Below are 19,427 nucleotides of genomic sequence, written 5' to 3'. Positions count from 1 at the left end.
TTTGAGATTACCATAGGCCAAAAGTCAACAACAATTTCAAATTTCTAAAATCCTCAATTTTCATACGATTCACCTGAAATTTGAATGGGATATACACATCAGTTAACTGAATTCAACCAACAACTATTTTTAAGATCAGCATAGGCCAAAAGGTCAAAATAGGCCCAAGGTCAACCGCTTTCTTCAAATTTCTAAAAGCCTCAATTTTCATCTGATTGACTTGAAATTTGAATAGGATTTTCATATAAGCCAACTGAATTCAACCACCAACTATTTTTGAGGTTAAAAGGATGCTCTACTGAGTGCCATTCCACTTTGTTCTGTTTTGCGAAGTGTCGCTCTGAGTGATTTTTCATTTGTTTGTTTGGCTCTGAACAAGATATTTCAAAAGGTTGTGGACGCATTTGGACGAAATTTGGCAGAGAGGTCGTGTATGTGACAAGGACGAAATGATTAGATTTTGGTAAAGATCCGGATTCGGATCCGGCTACTAGAATTTTAAAAGTGATTCTTCACCTTTGGGAGATAGAGCCAAAAACGATACATAGCAGGATATCTCAAGAAGTTGTTGACAGATTTAGACGAAACTTGGTAGACAAGTTGTGTGTGTGTGACAAGGACTAATCAATTTGATTTTGGTGAAGAACTGAATATTATTTCGGATATGATAATTATTTAATTTAAAGTGATTCTTCACCATTGAGCGATTGGGGGAAAAGCGATGTATAACTTGTTTTTAAAAGTTGTGGATGAGTTGGTTCGGTGACGAGGAGAAGCCAATTTGATTTTGGTTCAGGTCCGAATCCATATCCGGCCTATCAGTGGGATACAAAACATAAACTTCAGCCTGGCGGAGGTATGCGCCCTACCGATTGCCGTTCTAGTGGACCATGTGACATTCTCAGTGTGCCAAATAGGTGGAAAGCTGATTTTAATTTGCTTCGAGTCATCCTTTCTGTTTTTCATCAAGTTGTTTCTTCCTTCCTCTGCCATGAAAGGCCTCAAACAGTCTTGAGGTTACCCCAAGAGATGGCAGCAGCCCTGACGCGAGGTCAGCTGACGACGTTGAAGTTAACCCCCGAGTTGCTGTCATCTCTGAGCGCTCACGGAATATCGGCCACGCTGCAGCTCACGCACGCTGCCGGAACGCCGCCCTCCACCGCCAACGCCAATTCTGGCTCGAGCGGCACCGCACCTACCACCGTCAGCGTGCATCTGGCGTCCGCGGCTCCAACCGCGAGTCCCGCGACCACGGCAACTCCACGTCTCGCCACTCCACGTCTCACGTCACCGGCCATGGCCCGCGGCACCTTTACCACCTGTTCTCAAGGTTGGTCTTCGCATCATGGTGGCTGTATTGGTTCAACAGTCAAGTATTTTTTTTTTTTTTTTTATGGCTGGGGTTTTTTTGGGGGGTTTTTTTTTTCAATTATCTAATCCTCATTGAGAATACTGTACGCATTTAGCATTGGACAAGAGAAGCAGCTGTGATGCTAATAATTGTTTTAATTGAAGGTTCAGTATTTAAATGACAAATGAAAAAATTCCAAACCATCGTAATGCTTAATTTTGACGTTGTCCTTTATTCACTCACACCTTCTGCCCTATTACAGCCATAAATGTTACTACTGCTGCTTTGGGGGTTTCTCGGCCTTCACATCCAGGATCAGAGCCTGTCGGGACTTCCTCTGCAGCCACCCCTTCACCGGTTCACCTCGTTCAAGCTCGCATTTCCGTTCCCACTCCTCTCACAGGACGAAGTGGAGTGATGCGGTTGGGTGAGGCGCAGCGGGGCGTCGGGGCAATCGGAGGGGTCATGGGGACCATGGGAGTCAGAGGGGCTTTTGGATCGGGGGGAATCGGCACCGGAATAACGGTGGGATCTGGTGGGATCATGCCATCTGTCGGACAAGGGGTTAATGTTGGGCCCGGAGGGACAGTTGGGGTTGAGCGGAGTTGTGGTGTATTGGGAACGGTCGTGCCTGGTGGATCCCCCGGGTCTGGTGGGATCATGCCAGTTAGCACTGACGTGAGAGCTGCTGGAGTCATCGGATCTGGAAATACTTCAGCATCTGGTATTGTCAGAAGAACCGAGATGAAGGCAGCAGTGGAAGCGAGTGGCAGCCATCTTTGTGGTGGTGGTGGTGGTGCTGATGGGGACACCACTATGAGTGCATCTTCAGTGGTAGGTTTCTTCATGCCGATTCTTCTTCATCATAATTGAAGTTATTATTTTACTCTTTAAGATATAATCAGGGCATCACCTTGTGGCTCTTCAAGCTGCCATAAGGTTTCCTGAACACCTTGTGGTCCTTAGCCATGTTGTGTACGCAGAAGTGGAAACATTTCTGACTTCTCCCGGAACCACGTATGTTTACAATTGTCCACCTTTTTGGTTTTGTGGTTGTAGACTCTAACTCGCAGTCCTCCGGTCATGGTCACGGCTTCGTCTGTACCTGGCATTGCTTTGGGGCTACCTGTCAAGCCAGCCACCCTCTCGTCACCCTCTTCGTCCACAACAACGGTGAGATACTCCTTGGTCGCATCTTTGAGGTCTGAGAGGATGAACAAATGAAGTAACGAGAACGGCACTCGGTAGAGCGGATACCTCCGCCAGCCTGAACATTTTACGGTTTCTATCCCACTGATAGGCCGGATATGGATCCAGACTTGAACCACCATCTAATTGGCTTGTTCTTGTCACCTGACCAAGTCGTCCACTCAAATTCTCATATCCGGATCCATATTCAGATTTTCACTGAAATCTAATCATTCCGTCCGTGTCGCACACCCAACCTACCCACCAAATTTCGTCCGAATCCGTCCACAACATTTTGAGATATCCTGACAAACAGACATGGGAAAAAGAAAACATAACCCGAGTGCACCTTCGATGGCGGAGGTAACAAGGGAGTATAAGTAACGTTTTCCGACCAGCCCAGAGCGTCAGTGTCTGCATCCATTATGTGGAGTGGGCCCCGAGCTGTGCAATCCCTTTCTGATTCCTTCACTCCTTCACTCTGTGGGTGCAGACAAAGGTTCCTGGCACTATAACCGTTCCGCTGTCGAGCTTGCAAGTCTTGAACCAATCGGGGGCAGCCAAGGGTGGCGTCATCACCGCTTCTGCGATCCTCAAAGGCAGCATCCCAGCTTCGAGGTCCGCCGCACGTTTGCCTTGAAGTTCCGAATGCATTTTGCTCTCGCGCGAGTTTCTGTGCTTCCGATTGGTCGGAGTGTGAGCTCGCGCACACGGAGGTTTACCTGTTTTGTGTGCTCTCTCTCCTCGGGGGTGAGGGAAGGAGGCCGGTTCTTGTTTCTTCCTCCTTGTTGTTTTCTCCCAAACTGTTTGCACCTGTTCTCGATGTTCCGTGTTTGAATCGCGCACACTTTTGTGTTCGTGCAGCCTCGGGGGTTTGGGCAGAAACATCATTCTGACGACTGTTCCAGCGGGAGCAAAATTGCTGCCTGGAAACAAACCATTCAGCTACATCACGCAGCATCAGCTGCAGCAACTGCAACAGCAGGGGGCGCAGGTAACACATGCAATGCTCTGTTAGGTGATAGGGGGCGCAGGTAACACATGCAATGATCTGTTAGGTGATAGGGGGCGGACGTAACACATGCAATGATCTGTTTGGTGATAGGGGGCGCAGGTAACACATGCAATGAGCTGTTAGGTGATGGGGGCGCAGGTAACACATGCAATGAGCTGTTAGGTGATGGGGGCGCAGGTAACACATGCAATGATCTGTTTGGTGATAGGGGGCGCAGGTAACACATGCAATGAGCTGTTAGGTGATGGGGGCGCAGGTAACACATGCAATAATCTGTTAGGTGATAGGGGCGCAGGTAACACATACAATAATCTGTTAGGTGATGGGGGCGCAGGTAACACATGCAATGATCTGTTAGGTGATAGGGGGCGCAGGTAACACATGCAATGATCTGTTAGGTGATGGGGGTGCAGGTAACACATGCAATGATCTGTTCGGTGATAGGGGGCGCAGGTTACACATGCAATGATCTGTTAGGTGATAGGGGGCGCAGGTAACACATGCAATGATCTGTTAGGTGATCGGGGCGCAGGTAACACATGCAATGATCTGTTAGGTGATAGGGGGCGCACGTAACACATGCAATGATCTGTTAGGTGATAGGGGGCGCAGGTAACAAATGCAATGATCTGTTCGGTGATAGGGGGCGCAGGTAACACATGCAATGATCTGTTACGTGATAGGGGGTGCAGGTAACACATGCAATGATCTGTTCGGTGATAGGGGGTGCAGGTAACACATGCAATGATCTGTTATATGATGGGGGCGCAGGTAACAAATGCAATGATCTGTTCGGTGATAGGGGGCGCAGGTAACATGTACAAATTATGTGATGGGGAGCACAGGTAACATGTACAAATGATGTGATGGGGGGCACAGGTAACATGTACAAATGATGTGATGGAGGGCACAAGTAACATGTACAAATGATGTGATGGGGGCACAGGTAACATGTACAAATGATGTGATGGAGGGCACAGGTAACATGTACAAATGATGTGATGGGGGGCACAGGTAACATGTACAAATGATGTGCTGGGGGGCACAGGTAACATGTACAAACGATGTGATGGGGGGGGACACAGGTAACATGTACAAATTATGTGATTGGAAGCACAGGTAACATGTACAAATTATGTGATGGGGGGGGGGGGGGGGGGGCGGGCACAGGTAACATGTACAAATGATGCGTTTGGTGATGCACGCCATTGTTATGATTACTGTCGTATTCCTTACCTGAGCGACTTGTCTCTCTGGCTTTGAGTTTTATTTGTTCAACTAACCTTCGTGGTTCTTCCACCAGCAGGTACGCATCCAACAGCTACCTCTCCAGCAACTACCTCAAGGTGCAATGGTGTGTCCAGCCGTGCCCATCTCGACCGTCGTCGTCTCTTCTGAGGGATCCATCGAGAAGTGCCCGGCTCCCTTAACCGCCACCTTGCAGGCTCAGCCCCCAGGTGGCACCCAGCAGCCTCCGTCCGGCTCGAGCTAGGCCAAAGGGAACGGGGGCCGTGCCCGGGCTCGCCGTTGGGATGAAGTCACCTTTACGGTGCAAGTTTGTTGTTTTTCATCATCAAACTATCAATTTGACACTTTTCCAGATAAGTCGATGTGTCGATGATGGAGGATGATTGGCTGTTAGAAAAGCATCCTTCGTTTCATTCTCAGAACTTCATTATTCTTTCTCCACCACAGTCAGGCCTACCTGAACCGAACGGTCCACAGCTATCGTATCGTTGCCATAGAAACCACCGGATGCTGCTGTGCCTTACAATACCTGATGTTTGCTTCTCTCCTTCAGTGAAGCATCATTCCTGAGGATCAGCAATAATGGCAGAATTCCTACACCTTCTCTGGCCTATTCCAGCCCCATCCGCACCCAAAACTCCTGAAAATATAGTATTGCTCGTACAATAAACGTTCTGTCCGTACATGGTTTTGAGTGCACTTCTTTGAGATAATATGAGCGAAGGTGCCATTACAAAGGGTTCTCTGCGTTGCACCCGTTGCAAAGGATTCTGGGTTCAAATCCTATGACTACTGTATTGATTTGTCCGTTGTCTGCTGATGTCCTCGTGACACGTGTTCAAGTACACGGATGTCTCCCGCCGTCTTTGTCCCGTGTCGTGATGTGTACTGGCTCCTCCACAAGCCTTGTATTGCGGTACAGGTTGTGTGCTTCCCGCAGCAGGTGAAGTCTTCGATGTGCACGTGACCCAAAGGATCTTTTATTGGGGTTTACGAGGATTTGGGTTTGTGCGTGTATCATGGTTTGTGCGTGTATCATGGTTTGTGCGTGTATCATGGTTTGTGCGTGTATCATGGTTTGTGCGTGTATCATGGTTTGTGCGTGTATCATGGTTTGTGCGTGTATCATGGTTTGTGCGTGTATCATGGTTTGTGCGTGTATCATGGTTTGTGCGTGTATCATGGTTTGTGCGTGTATCATGGTTTGTGCGTGTATCATGGTTTGTGCGTGTATCATGGTTTGTGCGTGTATCATGGTTGTGCGTGTATCATGGTTTGTGCGTGTATCATGGTTTGTGCGTGTATCACGGTTTGTGCGTGTATCACGGTTTGTGCGTGTATCACGGTTTGTGCGTGTATCACGGTTTGTGCGTGTATCATGGTTTGTGCGTGTATCACGGTTTGTGCGTGTATCACGGTTTGTGCGTGTATCACGGTTTGTGCGTGTATCACGGTTTGTGCGTGTATCACGGTTTGTGCGTGTATCACGGTTTGTGCGTGTATCACTGTTTGTGCGTGCATCACGGTTTGTGCGTGCATCACGGTTTGTGCGTGCATCACGGTTTGTGCGTGCATCACGGTTTGTGCGTGCATCACGGTTTGTGCGTGCATCACGGTTTGTGCGTGCATCACGGTTTGTGCGTGCATCACGGTTGTGCGCGCATCACGGTTTGTGCGCGCATCACGGTTTGTGCGCGCATCACGGTTTGTGCGCGCATCACGGTTTGTGCGTGTATCATGGTTTGTGCGTGTATCATGGTTTGTGCGTGTATCATGGTTTGTGCGTGTATCATGGTTGTGCGTGTATCATGGTTTGTGCGTGTATCACGGTTTGTGCGTGTATCACGGTTTGTGCGTGTATCACGGTTTGTGCGTGTATCACGGTTTGTGCGTGTATCACGGTTTGTGCGTGTATCATGGTTTGTGCGTGTATCACGGTTTGTGCGCGTATCACGGTTTGTGCGCGTATCACGGTTTGTGCGCGTATCACGGTTTGTGCGCGTATCACGGTTTGTGCGCGTATCACGGTTTGTGCGCGTATCACGGTTTGTGCGCGTATCACGGTTTGTGCGCGTATCACGGTTTGTGCGCGTATCACGGTTTGTGCGCGTATCACGGTTTGTGCGCGTATCATGGTTTGTGCGTGTATCTTGGCTCAAATTGACTCAATGGATCTGTCTTCATCTTCAAGGTTTGCTTTTTAAAGATATTTTAAATTCAAACATGAGCGATTCAGTTTTCAGGAGTTGCCCTGTGACGTCATCTGAAGTGGTTTGTTATTTGCGCGTAGAAGCCACGCCCCACAATGAACACAACGCACGCCACTCCAGATTGTAGCTCCTCCCCCTTAGCCTTCGTGCTTCATACTACAATCCCATTGAGATGAGACGAGCTTTGTGCCCTCGTTACTAAAATCCACAACTTTATATATATATATATATATATATATATATATATATACACACACACACTAGTATAAAGCCCGTCAAAAATGACGGCTTGGAACAGTTTTTGAAGGTACAGCCACGTGAGCATGCCAAAGTCTGAAGTCTGGGCCTAGTGTCAGGTGTGCTTACATCATCTTTATTTGTTGGACATCCTACAGACGTAAATAAACACGCGTTTTACTCTGTGCGCATTGCACATCACGTGCAGCAAATTTCACCTCCATGTGCCTTGTATTTATTGTGATTAAAAAAAAATATCGCTTTTGTACACCGACCTTGAGGTTTGCAAGCCACCAACTACAATTCCAATGTAAGAGGCATAATTACTCTTATTTGGGGTCTTCGGAGTCCTTGGGGTCTTTTGTGTCCTTGGGGTCTTTTGTGTCCTTGGGGTCTTTTGTGTCCTTGGGGTTTTTTGGGTCCTTGGGGTCCTCAGTGTCTTCAGCGTCTTTTGTGGCTTTTGGGTCTTCTGGTTCATCGGTGTCTTTTGGGTCCTCCAGGTCTTTCGAGTCATTCGAATATTTTGGGTCCTCAATGTGGATTTTTGGGGTTTTTAATGGTATTTAGGGTATTTTGTGTTTAGTTTTGTTAGGGGTAGTTTGGCATCCTCGGGGTCATTAAGGGGCTTCGGGGTATGTTCGGTCTTTTGGATTGTTTGGGTATTTCGAGTCTTTAAGGGTCTAGTGGGTATTTTGTGTCTTCGGTGTCTTTTCGGTCTTCTGGGTCTTTTCGGTCTTCAGGGTTTTTTGGGTCTTCTTGGTCTTTAAGGATCTTTTGGATATTTTGGGTCTTGGGGTCTTTTCGGTCTTCTGAGTCTTTTCGATCCTTTCGGTCTTTGGGGTATTTAAAGGTCTTTGGGGTATTTTGGGTTTTCAGGGACATGTCGGTCTTTTAAGTCATTTGGATCCTTGGGGTATTCAGGGTTTTTGGGGTATTTTGGGTCTTCAGGGTATTTAAGGGTATTTTGGGTGTTTAACAGTCTTCAGGGTATTTTTGGGTCTTCGGGATGTTTATGGGTTTTCGAGGTCTTTAAGGGTTTTCGGGGTCTTTAGAGTATTTTGGGTCTTTTAAAGGATTTTGGGGTCTTTGGAGTATTTTGGGTCTTTTACAGTCTTCGGGGTATTTTGGGTGTTTGGGACCCAGTGAGTCTTCAGGGTGTTTTGGGTCTTTGGGGTATTCTGGCTGTTTGGGGTCCATTGGGTCTTCGGGTTATTTTGGATCTTCAGAGTCCATGGGGGGTTTTCGGAGTGCTTGAGGTCTGTTGGGTCCTCTGTCATTTGGGGCATTGGAGTTGTTTGGGTCTTTTGGATCCTCGGGGTCTTTTGGGTCTTCAGGGGCTTTGGGGTATTTTGGAGCTTCGTGGTATTTTGTGTATTTAACAGTCTACAGGGTATTTTGGGTGTTTGGGGTCCATAGGGTCTTTGGGGTCTTTTAACCGGTTGACACACAGTCATGTTCAAAGATTTCCCCTTAAACCACCTCCCCACCCCCCACACTCCCCACTCCCCACTCTCCCCACCCCACTCCCCACCCCACACCCCACCCCACACAAATCCCTCCTAAAGCACGACTCAAAGCCTTTAAAACCTATCCTTATGAAGGGGGACAGACACACACACACACACACACACACACATACTCATGTTACAATTTCTTTCGTGATTATGAGAGATGACAAAAACAACTAACAAGTGACTTTAACTGCTCATTCCCCGCCCATCAAGCAATCCCCGCCCTTCACGCAGTCCCCGCCCACTCGCTCTTTCCGTTTTATCGCTGAACTCTCCAGCGATTTGTCATTCAAGCTCCGCTGTGTCGCTCCTAGTTTCCTCATCCGTCACTGTTGTCGATCTCTCCGCGTCACACCCACACGCTTCTCACCCCAGCATTTTCCCCTTCACCCCGCGCTTCTGACCCTTCCCCTACCCCCCAATCTAGCCGAGATGCCTGGTGGCACCGCAGTCTCACCCCGCGCAGGAGCGCCAGCTTCCCCACCCGAAGGATGGGGTCCGGCAGCCCCAAAGAACTCGGCAACAGGTGAGAGCTCAACAACAGGAATGTGCTTAATGCGACTTGGAACCGCAACCATTACCGTGCCATGTGCGGTACAGGGGGAGGGAGGGAGGGAGGACGATACCAACTCTGTCCCCCTCCATCCCGGTCCTCCCTCCATCCCGGTCCTCCCTCCATCCCTGTCCCTCCTTCCTCCATCCCTGTCCCTCCTTCCTCCATCCCTGTCCCTCCTTCCCGGTCCCCCCTTCCTCCATTCCGGGCCCCATCCCTCCATCCCGGTCCCCCTCCCTCCCGCCCCCCCTCCATCCCGGTCCTACTCCCCCCATCCCGGCCCTCCCTCCAACCCGGTTCTTCCCTCCATCCCGGTTCCTCCTCCCTCCATCCCGGGTCCTCCTTCCTCCATCCCGGTCTCCTCCCCCTCCACTCCATTCCGGTCTTCTCCTCCTCCACTCCATTCCGGTCCCCTCCCCTCCATCCCGGTCCCCTCCCCTCCATCCCGGTCCCCTCCCCTCCATCCCGGTCCCCCTATAATGTATAATCCCCGTCTGGGCAAATCCTCGGTTTTGATGATTTTGTGTTTAAAACTGCAACTTTTGGTTTTCAAAGAAACGTCACAAACTTCATAAAGGTGAATGAACCAATTCCTTTTCGAGGGCCGGAAGGTAAACCGAACTCAAAAGGTCCTTATTACCTCCTCCGCCACCGAGGTTGTGTTTTTACTCGTGTCTGTTTGTTTGTAAACAGGATATCTTCAAAAGTTGTGGACGGATTTGGTGAATGAGTTGGTTTGTAAAAGCAGATTCGATTTTGGTTCAGGTCCGAATCTAGATTTGGTCTTTCTGTGGATACAAAGTGTAAACTGCTCACCTGGCGCAGGTATGCTCTCTACCAATGCCATTCTAGATTTGTATACAATGTCGAGGCTCGGGGAGGACCTAGGTCCCAGGACATAGACACGGATCAGGACGTAACAGAACAAAAGGAACAGTTGAAAGGGAGGGGTTCGGGGGGGGGGGGGGGTGGAGTATAGGGAGACTTCGAGAAATGAGGGATGTTGGGAAGAATGATGGCTCGGGGGGGGGGGGGGACACACGGGCTGAACAAGGATGCAGCCACAAACTCTCAGGAAGGATATTTGAAAAGAGGTCGGCTTGGAGAGGGTTGACGGGGGTTAGAAAAGATCATGGTTCTGGATTGGGGACGATCTGAGATGGTGGTGAACAACTGTCTTGAAGACCTCGATGGAACATTGGCATTGAAAAGAATGTGGAGGTTGGTTGGGTTACCAACAGAATGCGTTCAACCTGCTGAAACTCTGTGGGAGGTGGGGTGTGGGTGGAGTTAAGCTGGGTGGGGTGGAGTGGGAGGGGGGGGGGGGAAAGCACTAAAAGAAAGGTCCCCTCAACCCGAAAGGAAAGGTCACCTCAACCCGAAAGGAAAGGTCCCCTCAACCCAAAAGGAACGGAACCCTCGACCCGAAAGGAATGGTCTCCTCGACCCAAAAGGAAAGGTCCCCTCAACCTGAAAGGAACGGTCCCCTCAACCCGAAAGGAACAGTCCCCTCGATCCGAAAGGAAAGGAACCCGAAAGGAAAGGTCCCTCAACCCGAAAGGAAAGGAACCTCAACCTGAAAGGAAAGGTCCCTCAACCCGAGACGAAAGGTCCCTCAACCCGAAAGGAAAGGAATCCTTGACCCGAAAGGCAAGGAATCCTCAATCCGAAAGGAAAGGTCCCTCGACCCGAAAGGAAAAATTCCCTCAACCCGAAAGGAAAGGTCCCTTGACCCAAAAGGAAAAACTCCCTCAACCTGATAGGAAAGGAATCCTCAACCTGAAAGGAAAGGTCCCCTCGACCCGAAAGGAAAGGTCACCTCGACCCGAAAGGAAAGGTCACCTCGACCTGAAATGAAAGGTCACCTCAACCTGAAATGAAAGGTCACCTCGCCCCGAAAGGAAAGTTCACCTCGACCCAAAAGGAAAGGTCCCCTCAACCCGAGAGGAAAGGTTCCTCAACCCAAAAGGAAAGGTCCCCTCAACCCAAAAGGAAAGGTGCCCCCGACCTGATAGGAAAGGTTCCCTCGACCCGATAGGAAAGGTCCCCTCAACCCGAAAGGAAAGGTCCCCTCAACCCGAAAGGAAAGGTCCCCTCGACCCGATAGGAAAGGTTCCTCAAACCAAAAGGAAAGGTCCCCTCGACCTGAAAGGAAAGGAACCCCCTCAACCTGAAAGGAAAGGAACCCTCAATCCGAAAGGAAAGGTCCCTCAACCCGAAAGGAAAGGTCCTCTTGACCTGAAAGGAAAGGTCCTCTTGCCCTGAAAGGAAAGGTCCTCTTGACCTGAAAGGAAAGGTCCTCTTGACCTGAAAGGAAAGGTCCTCTTGACCTGAAAGGAAAGGTTCCTCAACCCAAAAGGAAAGGTCCCCTAGACCCGAAAGGAAAGGAATCCTCAACCTGACAGGAAAGGAACCCTCAACCCGAAAGGAAAGGAACCCGAAAGGAAAGGTCCCTCAACCCGAAAGGAAAGGTCCCCTCGACCCGATAGGAAAGCAACCCTCAACCCGAAAGGAAAGGAACCCTCAACCCGAAAGGAAAGGTTCCTCAACCCGAAAGGAAAGGTTCCTCAACCCGAAAGGAAAGGTTCCTCAACCCGAAAGGAAAGGTTCCTCAACCCGAAAGGAAAGGTTCCTCAACCCGAAAGGAAAGGTTCCTCAACCCGAAAGGAAAGGTTCCTCAACCCAAAAGGAAAGGTCCCCTCAACCCAAAAGGAAAGGTCCCCTCAACCCGAAAGGAAAGGTTCTTCAACCCAAAAGGAAAGGTCCTCTTGACCTGAAAGGAAAGGTCCACCACCCAAAAGATTCACCCTTGGGTACTAGCCCAAGGAAGAGAGTTGGTCTGCAATGCCATTATTTGTATACAAATTGAGAATTGGAAATAATAGCTTGAACAATATAATTTTGGGAATGCACCACGAAATGGTGTTAACAAAACCACGTGATCCACCTAAGCTAGTGCCGGAAACGTTAGTTCATCTATATTTCTCCCTGTTCGTTACCCACGTGGTTAAGGTTGGTTTTGGTGACAAGTTAAACGAGGTGATTCACCTGCTCACAAAGGCACCGATTGTTCAAGTTTTCCAACATGAGAAACGAAGGTTGGGGAGCCATTTTACGTGGAGACGGAGCTACCATGAACATTTTACGCCCCGGTTTGAGTTCCAGGTGTTTGAGTTCCAAGTGTTTTGAGTTCCAGTTGTTTGAGTTCCAGGGTCGCTCTCGAGTATTGAGGTACGGCTCGTGAAATGCTCTTCTTTTGTCGTTTCATTGTTCGACATTTTTACTTTGGTTCTGATTTCGAATTCCAGGTGTTTCCATGTTTGAATAATGTCGTTGACTAAAGACGTCGTGTTAGCCTGGCCTCACTCTTCCAAGAACGTCAAATTTTTATAGAAAAAGAATAAGAACCCAGGTACAAGTGCACTTTTGATTGGCCTGGGCTTTCTCACACAATTATTTTGGAATACATTGAACAAATTTCTTGTGAAATGGATGGAAGTGGAAAGTGGGAATGTTAACATCGCATCCTTCAGGAGTAAGACTAGTTCTTCATTGATAAGTGCTGAAAACCTGTGATGATTTGTGTGACAACCGAGGCTCTTCACCTGGGATTTTGGCCAGATAATGCAGGTTGTTCCCAAACCGACTGGCCATACAAGACTGCTTTTGCTGTAATTTTTACTTGTACTCGATTTGAAGTGCAGTTATGTTTTGCGATACATTATATTGGTGTTATAACATACCTGCTCCACCTGTCTGCCACTCTCCTGTTATCGATCGATACCATTTCCGAAGGAGATATTAAACCCTGACGTGCCACAGTATCCTCGATGCAAACTAGAACGTACTTGGTGGAGCGCATACCTCCTCTAGGCTGAACAGTTTACGTTTTGTATCCACTGATAGGTGCGGAACTGGATCCAGACCTGAACCCAAATCTAATCAGCTTGTTCTTGTCACACACCCAACCTGCCCACCAAATTTCACCCAAATCTGTCCGCAGCATTTTGAGATACCATGCTCTATGTATATAGTTTTTGACCCAATCTCTTAAGCCCCAGTCACACTGGGCCTGCGACCAGGTTACGACCTAGCTGCGACCGAAAATTTTGTGAATCGCGGGCAAATCGTAGAAAGAGCGCGCGACTGGTCGCAGAGGTCGTGGGTGATCGCCAGAGCAAAATCGGTCGCAGCAAGGTCGATGTTCATGTTCAAAACTTCTGACCTGCGATTCCAAATCGTAAGAGGTCGCAGACAGGTCTTACGTGGTCGTACCACCAGTCGCGCATGGACGCACCACCAGTCGTGCATGATCGCGGGTCAAGTAGTCGCACGATAGGTCGTGCTACTGGTCCTGCCACCTGACGATTGGTGGTGCCACCTGTCGTTTAACCTCACGATCGGTAGTGCGAGCGTTCGCAGGTCGCCACGATTGATTGTCCGAGTGGTCGCAAGTCGCCACGATTGACCGTACGATTGATCTTGCGATCGATCTTCTCCAATCGTTGGTGATCGCACAACCACGCGTACCACCAATCGTACGATGACCCTTAAGACCAATCGCTGTTTGCGATCGCAAATGGAGAACGTAGCAAACATTGACGATTGGTCGTACCTCGGCCAGATTGCCATCAATCGCACGATCCAGAAATCGTACGATCCGGTGTGACTGAGGCCTTAATGGTGACAAATAGCTAAAAAAATTTTATCGGATCCAGATCTTCACTCAAATGGAATGGATTTGTCGTTGTCACACACCCAACCTGTCCACCAACTTTCGTCTGAATTCGTCCATAACTTCTGGAGATGTCTTGCTCTCAGACAGACAGATAGACAGACAGGGGTGAAAACATAAACGTCATCCACCTTCAGTGGCGGAGGTAGCAATACGGTGGTATTCCCACAAACATCTCATCCAATGTATCCTCAATTTCAATGATATCTGTGGTAAAACCATTTTATAGGTTATTTTGTGGTGTCCATGAGTGCTTACCTTCTTTTTTTTCCTGATTTTTTTATTATTATTAAAACCCTTCCTCACCCTACACACCACTCAATGGCTGGAAAAGTTGGCTCAATTGGCCAAATATACAAAGTTTGATGGTAATCTGCGGCATTTGCAGTAAGAATTGGTTTTGGGAATTTCCAGAAATGAGCGAAGGAAGTGCGAAGAGGAAAAGCCGCAAAGCCACATGCCAGGTCTTTTTTAGAGAGATGGAATTTCTTATTTGTTTCTCTGTACCTCTTGCTGTCTTTCTACCCTCACCTCGGTCATAACTTGTGCCATTCATTACCCTGACTCATCTTCCGTTATAAGAACAGATCCCTGTGGTCACCTGGGGCTCGTCTTTCCCCTCTTTTCCTTTTGAGATTGTGTTCCACCTTCATTTTCATTCTGTGACCGCTTCCCAACCACTTGTCCACATGTTCAAATCCCACCCAAAACCTTTGCCTCTTTTCTTGTGCTGACGTTGAGGTGGCATGCCGATGCTGCATGGTCAAAAGCAAGATGGCGTGAGAGAAATGGAAGCCACATGATAGTGTGCTTAATGACGTTTCATCCTTTGTCGTTGCCTCTTCTCTTGCACCTCCTCGATTCCTACTCGTGCTTAATCCCTTACCAACCCTCCCTATGTTCGGACAACTCGCATTGTCCTGCTGTGCCGCAGACCTGTCTTTGGAACCAAACTCTCCGGGCAACCTGGTGCAATCCACACCCTGCCCCGGAAGTCCTCCGTCCCCACGATTGATGCACCGAGGGGCCTGGGCTCCACGGGATGTCGGGCGTGGAGTTGCGGGGACCATCAGGTCAACTGGTTCTGTGGTCTACCCGGGAGTGAAAGTTAAAAATCCGGTCAAGGAACAACTGATGAGATTACGGCAACAGAAGCAACAGAATCAACAGGTGCTCTGTTTGTCCTTCTCTTTCTTCATTTTTCTTTTGATTTTATGCTGTGACGTGTGTGTGTGTGTGTGTGTGTGTGTGTGTGTGTGTGTGTGTGTGTGTGTGTGTGTGTGTGTGTGTGTGTGTGTGTGTGTGTGTGTGTGTGTGTGTGTGTGTGTGTGTGTGTGTGTGTGTGTGTGTGTGTGTGTGTGTGTGTGTGTGTGTTAATGCAGACAAATCTGGATGTGGACACATTTATATATTACATATGCACTGGTTTTTTTTTCAATGCCTCAAAATTCTGAATACCTCCAACTAAAAGACAAGGTTCAATGTCATACTTGCCTTTTGGAATTGGATAAGTGGAGATGAAAATAAATATAATCATTCATTGATTTCCTTATTTTCCTTCAGCTCCTTGAAAACAGAACTTCTGAAAACTTTCCAGGTGAGATTTCCATACACGTATTGAAATATACATTCTGGGCAGCACTTTCTTCTCACCATGATGTCGTCACCTCATCCACTCTTGAACTCATCTTTTCATAAAATGACCAGCTCACAATCTCACCAATTCATTGCCTTGTTAACCTTTTACCTCGTCAACCGACCAGCCTCGTGTTGGCTTAACGGATAAGGTGGCTGGCTTAGGGTTGATGGTTGACCAGGTGGGTTAATTGTGAGTCAGGTGTCCTGTCGTCCTTCCGAGGTTCGCAAAAGGAGTATCAGCCTCCTGGAAATGGGGCGCTGCATTAGCAGCAAAACCACACCCCCAGCAATGATGCAACCAGCAGCCACAGGCTACATATGAAATGATTATGACCTCACGAACCCATATTTTTGGCAGTTAATCTTTTTATAATTATATCAATTCGTATTATCACCGGTTGCCTCTGGCACGGTCTCACCGATTGGCGCTGGCACGGTCTCACCGATTGGCGCTGGCACGGTCTCGCCGGTTGGCTCTGGAATGGTCTCACCGGTTGGCTCTGGAATGGTCTCACCGGTTGGCTCTGGAATGGTCTCACCGGTTGGCTCTGGAATGGTCTCACCGGTTGGCTCTGGAATGGTCTCACCGGTTGGCTCTGGAATGGTCTCACCGGTTGGCTCTGGAATGGTCTCACCGGTTGGCTCTGGAATGGTCTCACCGGTTGGCTCTGGAATGGTCTCACCGGTTGGCTCTGGAATGGTCTCGCCGGTTGGCGCTGGCACGGTCTCGCCGGTTGGCGCTGGCACGGTCTCGCCGATTGGCGCTGGCACGGTCTCGCCGATTGGTGCTGGCACGGTCTCACAGATTGGCTCCTCTATCTCACCGGTTGGCTCCTCTGTCTCACCGGTTGGCTCCTCTGTCTCACCGGTTGGCTCCTCTGTCTCACCGGTTGACTCCTCTGTCTCACCGGTTGGCTCCTCTGTCTCACCGGTTGGCTCCTCTGTCTCACCGGTTGGCTCCTCTGTCTCACCGGTTGGCTCCTCTGTCTCACCGGTTGGCTCTGGAATGGTCTCACCGGTTGGCTCTGGAATGGTCTCACCGGTTGGCTCTGGAATGGTCTCACCGGTTGGCTCTGGAATGGTCTCACCGGTTGGCTCTGGAATGGTCTCACCGGTTGGCTCTGGAATGGTCTCACCGGTTGGCTCTGGAATGGTCTCACCGGTTGGCTCTGGAATGGTCTCACCGGTTGGCTCTGGAATGGTCTCACCGGTTGGCTCTGGAATGGTCTCACCGGTTGGCTCTGGAATGGTCTCACCGGTTGGCTCTGGAATGGTCTCACCGGTTGGCTCTGGAATGGTCTCACCGGTTGGCTCTGGAATGGTCTCACCGGTTGGCTCTGGAATGGTCTCACCGGTTGGCTCTGGAATGGCCTCACCGGTTGGCTCTGGAATGGCCTCACCGGTTGGCTCTGGAATGGCCTCACCGGTTGGCTCTGGAATGGCCTCACCGGTTGGCTCTGGAATGGTCTCACCGGTTGGCTCTGGAATGGTCTCACCGGTTGGCTCTGGAATGGTCTCACCGGTTGGCTCTGGAATGGTCTCACCGGGTGGCTCTGGAATGGTCTCACCGGTTGGCTCTGGAATGGTCTCACCGGTTGGCTCTGGAATGGTGTCACCGGTTGGCTCTGGAATGGTCTCACTGGTTGGCTCTGGAATGGTCTCACCGGTTGGCTCTGGAATGGTCTCAGCGGTTGGCTCTGGAATGGTCTCACCGGTTGGCTCTGGAATGGTCTCACCGGTTGGCTCTGGAATGGTCTCACCGGTTGGCTCCTCTGTCTCACCGGTTGGCTCCTCTGTCTCACCGGTTGGCTCCTCTGTCTCACCGGTTGGCTCCTCTGTCTCACCGGTTGGCTCCTCTGTCTCACCGGTTGGCTCCTCTGTCTCACCGGTTGGCTCCTCTTTCTTTCTTCTGACCACATCTGCTCTGTATAATGTAATGACCTGATTAGCAGCTCCACAGCAGAAGCTTGAAGTTTACTTTGTAGCCTGTTTAATTCAGTTGAGTTGAAATAGTATCTTATTTGAGGCCAGTAGGTTAGTGAGCCCACCACCCTTGAGCTGCTATCCTTTCCTTCCTGCTCACCAATCCTCTCTAGCATTACCTCTTTTCCTCAACTAATCCCAAACTCTGGTGATTATTAACTGAATCCCACACATTGTCCCTTCCCTTTCTCTACTTTGTAACCATAACACGTTTTTTGTCCACCTCATAACCCGCATCCACTGTTAACAGAGAGTGAAAACCAGCACCTTTTGTTTCATGAGAAGCGGCACATTGACATGCACAGCCACATGGACACTCCTCCATGCAAACGTCAATGCAAAGAGGTAAGCCATGGGAAGGTGTGAGGAATGCTAAAGCAACCGGTTGGGTGTGGTAAAGGGAGTAGTGAGAGTTTGTGAACCAGTAGTTTATTATTAGTTTCTGCAGAGATTGGAGGAGTGTAGAGAATTGTGCCTTTGGTTGGCGTACATGTTGAGACCTTTGATTAAGGCTAGGCCCGAGGGTTCAGTTTGGTCTCTGCGGTTATATTTATGGTTACAATATTACTTACTGGTGGATTTGCTTGGGAAACTTGTTGTTTGTGTATAACATATCAGCTCATGGAAGAGCAAGTAGAAGAAGGACGAAAAGGCGACACACCCGACAGTAGGGCTGCGGGGCAACAGGTTGATGCAATAAGCAAGGGAATGAGCGAAGAGGGAAAGAGGAGAGAAAATCCAGTAACCTGCAAATCTGAGGGTTGGGTTGTAGGTATGGGTTAATAGGGTTGGTAAAGGTTGTGGCTTGGAATGAGGGTGACACGGGATGACAGTGTAAGGATGCAAACACCAAGGGGAAATGAAAGAAGGAAGGACATAATGTGTAAGGCTTAAGACTTGTCATGATGTGAATGGCAGTGCAGGGAACAAATTGCAACAGTTAGACAAAAGAGATCCGCTACGGTATCCTTAGCTTTTGCAGAGGTGTTCGCACACCTGAGAAAACCGTTTGCAATGGCGAATAAGCTGTTGTACACACGATCATTGTTGTATTTCTATTTTTCCCAATGCAAACCTGACTTTTTCGTCTTCCTTTTCCATTCATGTTTGTTTTTTCCTGATTATATTATTGCTGAAAAATCGTTAACAGGATCAACGCTGGGAGCCGAGCGAGCAGATACCTGAAGATGTGATCAACCTGATCATTGAACACCAGCCCCATTCTACTTGTTCGGAGTTTGTTTCGCCTCCTTGCTCTAAGCCCCCGCCAAGGTCCTTGCCGAGCGAAAGCCGAGTTTCATTTTCGCATCCCCATGAGACGTCGCCGTCTTGTATCATTGACTTCCCGAATACCCAGCAAGTCCCATGGTCCAAGCAGTTTCCTCAGTCTAACCCCACTCGGGCCACATCTGGGAACCTGGGATGGGCGTCGGACCTGGTCCCTCCACCCAGTGCCCCTATCATCCTCCGTGTGCAACACGTGGAGAAACAGCTGGACCGGATTGATGGAGAGCAGCTCTTCATGAAGGACGGTGATGGTGACACGTAAGTTATCTCGTACTTTACTGTTTTTAAAGAAGCACATAACACCAGGTGCTAATACAGTGGGTACCATTGTAAGACATTGAGGAGCAGTCGTAGTGTATGTTTCAGGGAAGATGCTTTCCTACATCCACTAGCAGGCGTTGATGTATTTTTATGTAACGGGGAAATAACTTGGGGTCCTCCCTCCATTCTTCATCTCCAAGATATTCCCTT

At 49.1% G+C, this 19,427-nt stretch overlaps 2 protein-coding genes across 5 annotated transcripts in view; both read left to right on the top strand.

The window, feature by feature from the left end:
- NFRKB (nuclear factor related to kappaB binding protein) overlaps nt 1-5,485 on the top strand; it is a 163,720-nt gene extending 158,235 nt beyond the window's left edge. For 3 of the 4 annotated variants that reach the window (XM_068121764.2, XM_068121762.2, XM_068121761.2), the window contains 6 exons: nt 999-1,330; nt 1,614-2,185; nt 2,411-2,524; nt 3,033-3,157; nt 3,404-3,533; nt 4,858-5,485. In XM_068121764.2, coding sequence (XP_067977865.2) covers nt 999-1,330; nt 1,614-2,185; nt 2,411-2,524; nt 3,033-3,157; nt 3,404-3,533; nt 4,858-5,046 — 1,462 coding nt within the window. In that variant the 3' untranslated portion in view covers nt 5,047-5,485. The remainder of the gene's footprint in view (nt 1-998; nt 1,331-1,613; nt 2,186-2,410; nt 2,525-3,032; nt 3,158-3,403; nt 3,534-4,857) is intronic. The other variant, XM_068121763.2, reaches the window with a different exon arrangement.
- A 3,505-nt stretch (nt 5,486-8,990) lies between these two features.
- Nucleotides 8,991-19,427, top strand: part of LOC137430962 (NF-kappa-B inhibitor delta) — a 37,145-nt gene continuing 26,708 nt past the window's right edge. The window contains exons 1-5 of the mRNA XM_068121760.2: nt 8,991-9,286; nt 14,983-15,218; nt 15,612-15,645; nt 17,920-18,014; nt 18,820-19,214. Coding sequence (XP_067977861.2) covers nt 9,193-9,286; nt 14,983-15,218; nt 15,612-15,645; nt 17,920-18,014; nt 18,820-19,214 — 854 coding nt within the window. The 5' untranslated portion in view covers nt 8,991-9,192. The remainder of the gene's footprint in view (nt 9,287-14,982; nt 15,219-15,611; nt 15,646-17,919; nt 18,015-18,819; nt 19,215-19,427) is intronic.

The sequence above is a fragment of the Myxine glutinosa genome, chromosome 7 (genome assembly GCF_964187855.1).
Source record: "Myxine glutinosa chromosome 7, kmMyxGlut1.1, whole genome shotgun sequence".
Lineage (NCBI taxonomy): Eukaryota > Metazoa > Chordata > Myxini > Myxiniformes > Myxinidae > Myxine > Myxine glutinosa.
This window is presented reverse-complemented; position numbering and strand designations above follow the sequence as displayed.